Source organism: Hypomesus nipponensis, chromosome 21, assembly GCF_054491055.1.
Source record: "Hypomesus nipponensis isolate SF chromosome 21, ASM5449105v1, whole genome shotgun sequence".
NCBI lineage: Eukaryota > Metazoa > Chordata > Actinopteri > Osmeriformes > Osmeridae > Hypomesus > Hypomesus nipponensis.
The window spans coordinates 6,125,814-6,139,365 of NC_140381.1; the positions used below are offsets into that span (position 1 = coordinate 6,125,814).

Genomic DNA, 13,552 nt, shown 5'->3' on the forward strand with positions numbered 1-13,552 from the left:
TTATGGGGTGTATCTAACCATCAATAAATATTAATTCAATCCAAGTTTTATAGGTGTGACTGCAATATGTTGGGATCCTCAATGACTGAATTTTATAAAAATAAAAACAATTTTTACAGATTTTTATTTATTTATTTGGCCACCAGGTTTCATTGTATTGACGTCAAATTGAATGTGATGGAATGATTGGTCTCTCGAACGTTTCCCCCAACCCATTACAGCTGCTGGCCCAGTCCTCATCCCTGACAAACTTGACCCTCCCATCCCTGACAATGTCCCCAAACACAGGCAAAAAACGAATTCACAAGCCAAAACACACAACCATATCCCTGGAAGTGAGAAAAACAAATGAGCTGGAAACCGTCAAGGTAAGTCATTCAAAGTCTCACACACACACACACACACACACACACACACACACACACACACACACACACACACACACACACACACACACACACACACACACACACACACACACACACACACACACACACACACACACACACACACACACACACACACACACACACACACAGGTCTGACATACTGCACACACCCCATGCACACAAGCATGAGGACAGGAGTCAGGTAGAGTCAGAGGGATGGGGGGTGGCCCAGTAGGGGTAGGGGGGCGGGGCTGCTACACTGGTCCTCCCCCTTGCAGATGAACGGACACCCGCCTCAGATACCCTCGACATCGTTCCCTTCAAGTTACAACCTCAACCCCTCAGTAACCATGTGGAATCTCTGATTGGCATAAAAACAGTGCAACCTACAGAAAACTCCCACTTTTCCCCACGACCAAACCAGCCCAGGGTTTGAGAGATTTACGTCCGAGGGCCAACACTGCCCCTGCTTGGAGTCTAGATTTCAGCTGGGCATCCTCCTGGTATATAGATTAACAAATGTGAGATTAAAAATAAAAACCTTTGTAAATACAATTAAATACAAATGAAAAAAAAAACTTCCAAAGTTTGGCTTTCTTTTTTTATCTAAAAAAAATAAGTCAGTAGCCATGCTGTGAGAAAAACAAAAACAAAACGGGGAAATGGAACTGAGGAGAAACCGTATCAGCAGAAGGGAACGAAGGCAGAGAGCGAAGGAAAGAAACAAGTGACCCTCTGATTGGTCTTGGCTACAGATGCTTGTATTGCTTCCAGGGGCCTGTGTGCTACGCGGAACAAGCTTTCATTCATGCATCTGAACTTTACAAAAAAATAAAACAGCTGTAATTGAATGGCCCAGAGAGGTCAGTCTTTATATGCCACCACACACACACACTCCACTAGCCGTCCAACTGCCCATTACAGGATCACTGGCTTCCCTGCCCAAGCCTACCAATACAGGCCCCACCCCAAGAGAACTTACTACCCCCATCCTCACTCTGAACAATGAGAGGCTTTTCAGGGGGAGAGGGATGGGAAGGAATTTGCCCAAAGATGACCAAAGAGGGGGTTCATATATATATAAAACAATTTGTTAAATGGATATGTCAAGTATGTGTTTCAATGCAGTTTTCACGAAACATTTGGTTCATATTACACAAGGCAAACTCTTGTCATCGAATGAGGTGAATTTGATTACGAAAAGTCAAAAAAAAAAAAAAAAAAAAAAAGACACCCCTCTTTCGAGCGGTGGTATGCACCGTTCCATAGTTCGCATGGAGGTGTAGAAGAGTCCCATCTGGAGCAGAAGGTAGGGGAGGGGGGATTGGAGAGTCGGCCTGAGGGCTGTCAGAGTTCCTGCTGTGCCTGCTGACTGACGGGAGTAGTAGCTTGAAGGAGAAGTGTTAGTGTTCACAGGACAGAGGCGGTTTGCTGAGGGGTTGTGGGTGGTGGTCCGTTGGAGGGGTGGGGGGTGGTGTTGATCTTCTCTCCTCTCTGCAGCGCCGGCTCTTATAACTCGTCGTGCTTCTCCTCGCCGTCCGAGTCCTCGCTGTCGCCGTCCTGATTGTCCACGTCTTCCAAATCCTGAGAGAGAGAGAATCAGAGGACAGATGCTTCAACACGCCATAAACACTGATGATCCTCCACTTCAAACTTGTCTGGGATGGATTGTCATGCACACAGCCGCCGTGCATATTTCACCCAAGCATCAGTGTCAGACAGTATCATAAATACGCGACACAAACCCCACAGTGGCCAGTGTATCCCCTGCACATCCTCAGCCAACCCAACCAGCGGGCGTGACGCGCGTGTGCCGTTACGCGTAAACAAGGCCGAGTCGCAACCCACAGCGTAAAGATGACATCTTTCTGTTCGCGAGGCCAGGAGGTCACCTCTAAAGGGGGAGGCTGGGGTCCGCGGGGAGGCTGTTGACTGGAATGAGCGTGTGGTGAATGTGGACGAGGCGAGGCGTGTGTTGACTGAGGATGGTGTGTGTGTGTGTGTGGAGGGTGGGGGGGGGGGGGGGGAGTGTTGCTACAGCGCTGCAGGGGGGGGGGGTTACTAGGGGCTTCATCAGTAAACAGCAGCTGCCACAGCTGTGGTGGGCATTAGATCCAGCAGCCGGACCCCCGTAATTAGATTTCTGAGAAGGAGGATGGGAGGGGGGTGCTGGTTTGAGCTGGATCTCCCGTGGGTCTTGGATGCGGGCCCTGGCCCCAACACCCACTGGAGGTGCGAAAATCAGGAGGTTCATCCCCTCTGCCTCCCCCAACCCAAACACCAAGCTAGAAGCATTGAGGAAGGTAGACCACTGATCTGACAGACCGGGCCTTGGGATTGACCACGCCCCACTGGCTTCTCAATGAGGAGGGGGGGGGGGGGGGCGGGGTAAGGCGAGACTAGGGAGGAAGGAGCCAGGGTAGGGAAGTTCTGCCCTCACCCACACACAGACCTGGGATCACTCCGCTAATCGACTCGGTAGTAAAATATTGACAAGAGCTGACATGGGAGCGTTTTTCCATCTCCGCTTAAGACGTCGTCCATCTTGTTATGGATGCATCCTCATCAGCCTCAAGCAGTCAGTACCATGAGCCTTTTGAACTGATGACACCAGCATCTGGGCACCTGTAAGGGCCTGGCCTTTAACTGCCGCTCTCCAGGGGGGGGGGGGGGTTTACTCACGTCGTCGATCTCCTCGTCCCCCTCAGCTCCCTCGGGCGCTCCGCCGTCCAGGCCGCCGCTCTGCAGGAACTTGGTGAAGCCCTCCAGCGTCCTCTCGCCGTTGTAGTCGATCACCTGGGTGGACGAGACGCAGCGTTCAACACTCCTCATCATACACAGTCATGCAAATACTGAGGAGCGGGAGACAAGCTCCAGTAGAATGATCCCATGGGGCCTGGTGGTTACAAAACACTCCTTAGTAAAAGGGTTGCAGAAACTCACAGTAATTTCATTTGATTATACTATGGGCCCAGTAAATGATGAGGTACTGCAATGACATCAACAACATCAGACTGGAGATCTACAGCCAGGGTAAGTGGGGGGGGGGGGCCCGACCCGAAGGCTCGATTGTTTACGAACGTGCTTGTTTACAGGGCTGGAGTTATGGGGGAGTTATCTTTGCCATGATACTCAGAGACGTCTCCTTCACACACACACACACACGCGCACACACACACACACGGCACGTGTCAAGTCCATCCAGCCCATAATGAGCTGTCAGAGCCTGAGTCTCTGGTGCAGCTGCCCCCTCTGTCCCAGAGTCCCTCCCAGCCTGGCTGCTCTCTCGGAGGACCTCGTGGGCTGGGGCAGGGGCCGTGGGGGTTAAACCCCTGGTTCTTAGCGAAACGGAATCCCCTATTCTATGAAGGCGGCCAACCTCTCCCAGGGGGACAGGCTGGAGGGCCATGAGGGGACCTGGGGAGGGGTGAAGGTGTCAGCAGGGGGGTATGAGAGAGAGAGAGAGAGGAAGGTGGTGGTCTCCTGGAGAGGAAGTCATTGATGGGACACCGGGAGAAGCTGCGAGGCAGTAAACACCGTCACAAAGGCAGGCTGGATGAGCGGGGCCGGCAGCTAGCGTGTCAGCACGGCACGGCTAAATCAGGGAAGGCTGCGTGATTCACAAAGACGGGCAACAAATGAGCTGAATGATGATACCCACCCTGCAACGACTGAGGGGAAAGTGTGAAATTACCGAGCTGGGTGGGTGGATGGAGTGGAGTAAACCAGTTTGGAAGGTGGAGGATGGATTAAATGGCTAGGTGGATGAAGGGTATGGGTGGGCTAGCTTCACTGAGCTTCCGAAGCAGATAACTAAAAAGGGGGAACGCGAGGCTTCTACACGACCAGCCAGAGACGCGTCGTCCCTTAGCGGTCGCCGCCGTTTTACCGGCCAGAAAAAAGAAAGAAAAAAAAAAAGCGAGGAGACTTACCTTGCGTTCATCGCCCGCGGGGAAGAACTTGAGCGTGGGGAAGCTGTGCACTTTGACGGCGTCCACCTCGTTGGCGGTGGAGTCCATCTTGGCCACGATGATGTCGTCGCTGTCCTTGAACTGCTCGCCCAGCTTCTCCCAGATGGGGGTGAGCTGTTTGCAGTGGCCGCACCACGGGGCGTCTGAGCGGGGAGGAGGGAGAGCGGTCAGGGAGCTCGAGGAGGGCCGCGAGTTAGGAACACACGGACAATTCATTTTTTAAATCTAGTTTAACTAGGATTTATTTTGAGTTTAACCATTTCCTTGATACATTTTCATACATATATATATATATTTGTAAATATTATATTTGTGTCTTATTTTGAGTGCGAGAACCACAACTGCCGTGACCTTTTATCATAGCTGACATGAACGCAACCAGTCGTGCAGTTACAGCACGGTTAAAAATACCTCTCAAATACACGTCTGCATGCACGGAAAATGGACTAACAAAAGATGCACGTGTCGATGGTCCATTCTGCTTTCAGCAGTTTCAGTAAGACCAAGAGCTTGACTGTAGGCCATTAAACTAAGCCTGTGGCTTTCAGCAAAGGGGGGACTGGCAGCTGGGTTTACCACAGGTGAGCCAGTCCTGGTGCCCTGGGCCTTGGTACCAACCCAGTCAGAGGACTGACGAGCACTAAGCATGGCACAGCTTATGCCCCACCCCCACCCCACCAATCCTATGGACTGGTAGCATCCCCTATGGGGTGACTGAACGTGAGCAACATCAAAAGTGATGCTCCAGCGATGGAACATCACCCCCCCCCCAGGGCCCTTAACAGAACAGCCTTAATTCAGGGAGCGAGGGCTATTAAAATCCACACGGACGTTAAATGAGTCCTCGTGTTTTCATTTCTCGGCGTCTAGGGTTGCCTTCATTGATTAGCAGGAGGATGTGATCTCGACCATCTCGTGCACCAGAGGGTTAGCACTGAGGCCGGCAGGCTGGGGGGAGGATGAGGGTGCAGCTCGGGTTTCAGACGCTGTCTGCCCATGCACATCACCCCTCCCCCTGCTAAGGGGTCGCTTGCACCCCCCCCACCCACCCCGGGAGATTGAGCACATAGCAGGCATGGTTGTCGAGCAGTCATGCCCCCATGGCGTGGGCTCTGCCCTGGGCATACGGCCAGGCGGCTACAACCACCCAGGGTACAGGGAGAGGTGGGGATCGAGTGAGCGGGCACAAAAAACAACGAATGAAATGCTTAAGTAGCCCAAAATGAACGCTTACAAAACTCCACGAAGACGTTCTTGGTGGGGTTGAAGACGACTTCCTCGAAGAGCTTGCCCACCAGGACCTTGACGGGGTTCTTGTCCCAGTCCTCAGGGACATCTTGGCTCATGAGGTGGGGCTGCAGGGGACACAAGGGGACATGCACCATGAACGGAAACCTTCCGGCGTCTTCAGCGAGGAAACCGACATTTGTGTCTCAACACGTACTGGGCATATGACTTTGAAAATACCCACAACAAATGTACAATTCAAAAATCGTGATGAACTCCATTTTACGTTGCACATGTGGGAAAACGGTTCAATTGCTACTGACTGTGGGTTTGCTGCTTGTGAGGGGCTGAGGGCTCAAGGCACCTTGGCTAGCAGTACATGTGGGTAATGGAGCCAGTCCATAGGGGCAGCAAGGCACAGACTGTTCTTTAGGTCAGCCTGCAGCCTGACCTATACGACTGAACCTCTTTTAGGACATGATTTAGCTCAGAGACCCATGCGACAGTTGACAGTGACAAACGCCCCAAACGCAACCCCACAGCATGCCGCCATTTCTCGCGCGCACACAGCGCTGTAACGCGCCCATTCAAGTCCTGTCAATCATAAAACGCGCTTGTCCTACACCTCCCACATGCCCTGGGGGCTCCTCCCCCCCCCCCCCCAACCACCACGCGAGCGCACCTTGAGTTTGCCCTCGGTGAAGAGCGTGCAGAAGGCGATGATGTTCTCGGCGGTGATGGCCTCATTCTCGGGCTTGTACTTGGTCATCTCGTCCTCCAGGGTGATGAGGCGGATGGCGGGGCACTCCTCCTTCTTCAGGCCGAAGAACTCCAGGATGCGCTGGTTGTCATCGATCTTGCTGTCGATGAAGATGAAGAGGATCTGCGGGGGGGGGGGGAGACGGGGAAAAGGATGATGGGAAACGTACGTCACGACCGTGAAGGACGGTTCAAGCAAATGTTCAAAGGACTTCCACAATGCCGCATGCATGCAAAGCAGCAGTAACACATTTCAGAAACTGACCTTGCCCTTGAAGCCCTCGGCTGCCTTCTTGAACTGGTCCATCTTTTCCTGGAAGTCGGCAGCCGCCTTGGGCACGAACAGGAGAATGTGGGACTTGATTTCCCCTCCGAAGATCTTGGGGGCAGTCTGGAGGGAACGGAACGTGAATGCTTACACAAGAAGAGGCAGCCCTCGCGACTAGCGAGAGGAACTAGGTGTGAAGAAACTCCCACAACTCAAATACTCAACGTGTCTATATGACTGAGATAACTATTAATTCAAGTGTGACACTAAAAGTGAGGATGGGGAAACTGGAGGTCGCTTCTGCAGATGATGGAGGGCGTTTATGTGGGACGTGTTTGATGAAACGGTTACCTGCTCGGTGAATTCGATGACCAGAGGCAGCTGGTTGGACTTGATGAAGGCCAGCAGGTTCTCCTTGGTGAGCTCCCCATCGAAGGTGTTACGGCCCTCGTCAAACTGTCAACGTTACAGAAAACAGACTTTAGCTGGCGCTTGATAATCCCCCCCGCCCTACCCTTGCCCTGCTGGGGTCTATATCTAACCGGTTCTGCCTGGAAACTCAGGAAAAGACGTTAAACCTTTATCATTAGACTTACTGGACCCCCTTGGAAATCCCGGGAGGTTGAAAAGACTAACTGGGGTTTTTTATTGAGTGTTAAGAATAGCAGCACACGCCTAGTGCCAGGCAGCCCTCGCTGGCAAACATGGAGTGTTGGAAACGGGTGTTCCACCACAGGGCTTACGGACACTGACTGGGAAACACGAGCCCTGTTACTAACAGGAACTAAAAAGACAAAAACAAAAGCCCTGTAGTTGTTCTAACCCAGAGGACTTGTGTCAGGGGAGTGGGTCAGGAAAGGAGGGGCTTGTTGACACGACAAGATGAAGCAAGCTCATCCATGTCTCAATAAACCATTTCACAGCCAAGGAACCTATGGGACGACAGCATGCGAAGGTACCAGCACCAGATAGTTACCACTGTTGCTTGCTTTTCTACAGGTACACTTGCACTTATAGCGATTCATGTTGTTTAATTGTAACTTGCTTAACTACATGCTCTTATGGTTCTTCCCTTTGGCACTTTTTTTGAGTGTTCGCGATGTGTGCTTCATATTTTGGCTACCTGCAATGTTTTTGGGGCTATCTTGTTATTATCAGTGACCTATGCACTTTGTAAAGCTCTCTCTTGGAAGTCGCTTTGGATAAAAGCGTCTGCTAAATAAATAAATGTAAATATAGGATTTAAAGAAATCTCATGACATTTGAAGGGAGATAAATATATCATATAAAATAATAAATGGCCAGCCTAGCCTGAATGTGTTTGTCTTAGACAAATGTGTTTGCCATCACTCATTGAAAAGTGATATAGAACGCCAAGTGACTGAGAAACCATTTCCCAAAGAAAGTTCCTAAATGAACCAATGAACATCATTACTGTCCCCACAGACTCCTTTATTATAAGCAGAAGGATTACTTCATACATTTAAAATACAGAGAAGGGGGGGGGGATGTAAGAGCAGCACATTACATAACTCTAATGGACTGCCCATGTGGACCCAGTTCACCCTCGTCAGTCTTGGCTGACCTTTGAGCCAAGTCTCACCTCAGCAGCCAACAAGCCTCCGATTATGTCGATCGAGTGAAAAAAAGATGGTTATGTAATGATAAGTTGTATGTAATATAATATCGATTTCTTCACACCCTGGAAGACCATTTGAGTAGGTCGGAATGAACCTTGTGGCCTTTCGTGATCCCAGTGACTACGTTCACTAGATGTGTCCCTCTAACTTCGAAACCAAACTCAAAAGAACGGCGACAATCGCTCGCGTTTCAACTTGGCCCTCAGAAGTCATGCTGGCAAGTCATTCCGTCACAAGCCTAGAAAAGGTTGGCTGGACGACATGTGTGCCGTCAACCTTCCAGACGCTTCCGAACCTCGATGACTTCATCCTCAGCGTGACCCAGTGCAGACGGCGAAGAGCCCAGAAGCAGGAGGACTGGGAGAAGCTTGCCGCGCTGTCCAAGGGACAGAATTAGCACTGGAGACCAGATAGGCCCACAGATATGGAAGACGGGCTTGTAGCTCGTAAAGCACGGAGCTGTCTGCAGACTATTCAAGTAACCCATTTGGACACAGAAGTAGTGCGGGATGCATTACACTAGTGATATACTGTATACTTAAAAGGGGATGGTTGGCCTGTTAAGCGTATTTATAAATCATTTTGACTTGGTCAACTGTGTCAAAGTCCCTAGAGAGCTTTGGGGGCACGGCCATGAATGTTGGCCAATGTTAAGAAACCCAAGATGTGGGTTGAAGTAGAAAATATCTACAGTGCATAGGTGCCGAGCAAAAAATAGCGAAGGCAGAAATGGTCCATTAACGGTAGCGCCAGTAACTTTTGACACACCAAAACGGAAAATAAATCCTACCTTCTTGAAGAGGACGACGCCATCCTTGGACACCTCGTACTTTGCGTACACTGCGTCGTCTGAGGTGATGCCGAACGGCACGTCGTCGACAGCCTCGCCGGACTTCAGGAAGGCCTTTGCGCCCTCTGACTCGACGTCCTGTGGGGAGAGAGGCAGACGCCTGGCTCAGAGGAACCCTGTCTTGCATGTAGTAGGAAGAACGAGAAAGGCCAAAGAAAACAGCTCTCTCTCCCCCCCCCCCCCCCTCCCCCCTTCGAACTCTGACAAGCGGCGTTATAACCGGGGGGCCACCGTCTCACCTTGAAGAAGCCGATGACGGCGACCTCGTTGTCGGCGATCATGGACTCGGCCTGGGTGACCTCGGTGAGGGTGGTGGCGGCAGGTCCCGTGCGCTTCTTCAGCCAGTTGACGATGTCATCGGCCTGTCTGCCAGCTGCAGCAGACAAAGACGGGCACAGTTACCCCGGGCCGTGTTCCAACACTTCCCACAGTTACCCCGGGCCGTGTTCCAACACTTCCCACAGTTACCCCGGGCCGTGTTCCAACACTTCCCACAGTTACCCCGGGCCGTGTTCCAACACTTCCCACAGTTACCCCGGGCCGTGTTCCAACACTTCCCAGTTACCCCGGGCCGTGTTCCAACACTTCCCAGTTACCCCGGGCCGTGTTCCAACACTTCCCAGTTACCCCAGGCCGTGTTCCACACTTCCCACAGTTACCCCGGGCCGTGTTCCAACAGTTACCCCGGGCCGTGTTCCAACACTTCCCACAGTTACCCCGGGCCGTGTTCCAAGACTAACCAAAGCACCCTCAACGGTCCAGCTTTGTTACCACCGGCACCATTTTATAAGTATAAAGCAGGATAAGAAGATAAGAGAGAGAACATCTCCACTATTCACATTAGGATTTCAATTCAAATCGTCTGTGACTCCTGTTCACATACGGCAAGGTGAGAAGTAAAAAAGGGGAGGATTGAAAGTAACTGTATTTGGACCCGGCCCAGATCACCAGACCAGCCTGGTATCCACACAGTCTAAAGGTACAGCCAGGCGCAGATCAAACAACGATGCAGAGGAACAAGTTGTAAAGTAAATGCCCTCTTATCCGCTTCACCGTTAGTCCTCCCACCGGACAACACCCAGCAACCGTATCACGTATCACCGCGCAGAAAAAAAGGGTGAGTGCTCAGGGAGGAGACAGGCTTCCCTCTGCGCAGTGATACGGTTGGCGGGTGTAGCTAGGTTGAGAGAAATAGCTCCTGGATGAGACTGTTCACAACAGGGCATGTGGATTATCTTGAGAAACCAGGTCATGATTTCTGGAAAGAGACACTGCAGTCACCAAAACAATCGTGATGATACAGCACTGCAGCTAAGAGGAAAAATATGCAGTTAAGATTTTGTGATGAATTACTCCTTTAACCTGCATGCTTTTTAATGGAGGGGGGGGGGGGGGTGTAATGATGGACTACCGCCACTGGGAGGCGCTAGTTAGCACACCACAGACAGACAAGCTTGAGACAGCTGGAGAAGAGATTCAGCCTGTGGTCTTATGACCACACCTCTTGGGAGCCCCAACAAAGAAAGTGTGTGTGAGAAAGAAGGAGAGAAACAGTGAGAGAAAGGGAAGAGAGAGTGGAGGCAGAGTAAGCAGGCTGGGCTGGCTTTCCCCTCCACACAAGTTTCCAGCCCCCCCCCCCCCCCTCCCCCCCCTAAAACCACATAGTTCTGGCCCCGCCCACCAAATGGAACGTGAGGAACTGCACATCGCACAGCTGGGCTGCTTGGACTGGGAGTGAAAGAGGGAGAGATGGGGAGAGCGGGAGACATACAGAGACAGCTGGAGCGAGAGAGCGTGTGGGTAGAATGTATGGAGGAGGTGCCCCGACTTTACTCGCAGTCATAAGGGGGCAGAGGGAATGGCTCGTTCTGCTGACTGATGGGAGTCACGCTAGCGGCACGACAGGTCATTACCAGCCGCCTGAGACGCCGCTCAGATAACAACCGCCTAATCGCCTGCATCGTCAACCTCCTGACAATGTCCTGTTCAGTGGGGCACTTTGGCATTGAGTCATTCAACTGTTATAGATAATGACTGAAAGGGTTGAGAAAAAAAAAGTACCGGGTACAGTGTGAGGTGAGTGCATCTGATTTAGAGTGGAGGAACACTTTATTGATCCTCTAGGGGAAATGGCACTGTTGCAGCAGCAGGGACAACGGAATAAGCAACAAATACGACTGAGCATACAAAATGCATCAGGAAGTACTGACTAATAAGACAAGAGGCAGGTACTGTACAGTGAGGTGCATTCTGCGCCACCAGACTAATCCCTCATCGCGAGGCGTCATCTCCAGTTACAGTAAAAGCGGGTGGAAACCACAACTCGTACCAACGTGGACTAAACTGGTTTAACGGTGGGAGTCTTTGATTGGCGTCGCCGACGTTCAGTGCCGCCACTCACCAGAGTATTCTTTGGGCGACTCCTTCTCTCCCCCCTTGAAGAACTTGATGGTGGGGTAGCCTCGGACGCCAAACTCCTGGGCCAGGTCTGCCTCCTCGGTGGCGTCTACCTTACCCAGGCGGATCTCTGAGCCGTCCTTCTTCAGCATGCCCGCAGCTTTGGCAAACTCTGGGGCCAGAGCCTTGCAGTGACCACACCATGGGGCATCTAGAGTAGGAGAGAGAGTGATAGAGAGAGAGAGGGAGAAAGAGAGACAGAGACAGACAGAGGGGTATATTTGTTCATTTTTGTATTAGGTAATATTGGGTTGTACTACTGCTCTGAATGTGTGCATTTTCTACAGTGGCTGGTCAAGATGGCAACGTGTAATCATGATGTACAGGCGCCATTAAGTATTGTTGTAAGATCAAAGTCTAAAGGTAATTTCCTTTTACAAATTTAAAGGCAATCATTTACCTGTTTGTATTATAATTGTTCACCAGATTTGTTTGTCATACCACCCACTAAAATAGGACTTTCTGCAAATGTTATGACACCAATTGTGAAGGTGAAACGTGCAATTATGATAAAAACAGTTCAACATATGAAACAGTTGAACTTTGTGAAGTACACGTCAACCTAGCACCTCATCCAACCCCTCAAGGTCCCGCCCTTCTGTGAGATACGTGGGCAAACAAATGACCCTCCCCCAACGGCGCTCATTGGAAATTACAACTCGTGGAGCATTCTCACTGGTCTGCAGGCGTGTCAAACACCACAGTCGGAACAGTTTGACAGTCGTGGAAAGAGATGCGCGTCTAGGGCACACTATATTCACAATAAAATAACCCCGACCAACGAGTAGTCTATAGTCGTGTAATATAACTGAGTTAACAATCTGAATCAATCTGAACACTTAAGAGACCAAATCAGGAAATTGAAACGACTTTAACCAGACCAGAAAACCACATCTCAATCGAAACTTGGGCAGGAAATAAAAAGCCATATCTACACGTCATGCAGGCAAATAAACGTTTACCAGTCCCCATGTTACTTGACAAATGATGTGCAAGTACAGACAAGGTATAAGTTACTTAATGGCAAGACCTACAACAGACCACTTTAGAAACAACATACATTACAATCATAATCGGGATGCAGAAACAAATCCACGTGTAACGTTTACAAACTCAACAGAAGCAATAACTTGGCACGAAACAATAAAACAAAACTGCCCATGCTCCATGTTAGTCAGCAAGCAGTAATTTATTACTGTACTAGATTAGCCTAGCCATCTAGCAGTAGCTGTATCTTTTATATCAGAGGAATGTGAGCATGTCTGTAGCTTCATTTCGCTGGTTGGTAACTGTATATTAAACACCTTTTAATAGAGGACGTAAAATGTAGCTTTGATGGGCCCTGCCCTATTCACATTATGAGAACACGAACATTTAGGTTGTTTGAATAAAGCTTCGGCAAAGTAAGGTTGGTAAACATTAGCTTGATGGTTGGTTACGGTTTGCTAGATCTACTTATTAGGCAGAACGCATGAGACGTGCGAGCCAACAAGCATTGTCATCTCGCATACCTACATGGATTTGTGATAACATGAATCAGATACAGCTAGCTAGTTAGCTCTGCTCTGGCTACCTGTCCAAGTTCACACCGGCTGCTTAGCTAATTCCCAATGATCTAAGCTACCTTCAAATTGCAAGACATTAATGCCGTTTTTGAAAAGTAGGAAGCGTCAACTACAGCATGCGTCTTTAGTGTATTGGCTACTTACAAAACTCAACAAGAATATTTGGGTGAGCTTTCAACGCATCCTCGAAGTTAGTTTTCTTCAGAACCAGGACATCATCTTCCTCGGTGATTTCAGCCCTGCTTGCCACAGCCAGTGTGCAGAGTAGGAAAAACTTCAACATGGTCTCGGTCGACTGCGCTTTCTGATAAGTAACTTAACTGTAGCAAACAGACCAAATAATCGGAGGATATTGGTGTTATTTCGAGTAACGATAGCAACTGCAAGCTTGTGTTTTGTGTCTGCCGCTACTAACGTGGCATTGCG

General features: G+C 50.2%; 1 protein-coding gene across 1 annotated transcript; it reads right to left on the reverse strand.

Moving 5' to 3' along the window:
• Positions 1-107: 107 nt before the first annotated feature.
• p4hb (prolyl 4-hydroxylase, beta polypeptide) lies at positions 108-13,552 on the reverse strand. The gene is made up of 11 exons (XM_084686063.1): positions 13,271-13,552; positions 11,506-11,712; positions 9,344-9,477; positions 9,045-9,182; positions 6,966-7,070; positions 6,612-6,737; positions 6,270-6,470; positions 5,595-5,715; positions 4,322-4,503; positions 3,072-3,185; positions 108-1,973 (listed from the first exon to the last, which is right to left on the reverse strand). Exons 1-11 carry the CDS (start codon positions 13,407-13,409, stop codon positions 1,899-1,901), a joined length of 1,542 nt encoding a protein of 513 aa, XP_084542189.1. The 5' UTR covers positions 13,410-13,552; the 3' UTR covers positions 108-1,898.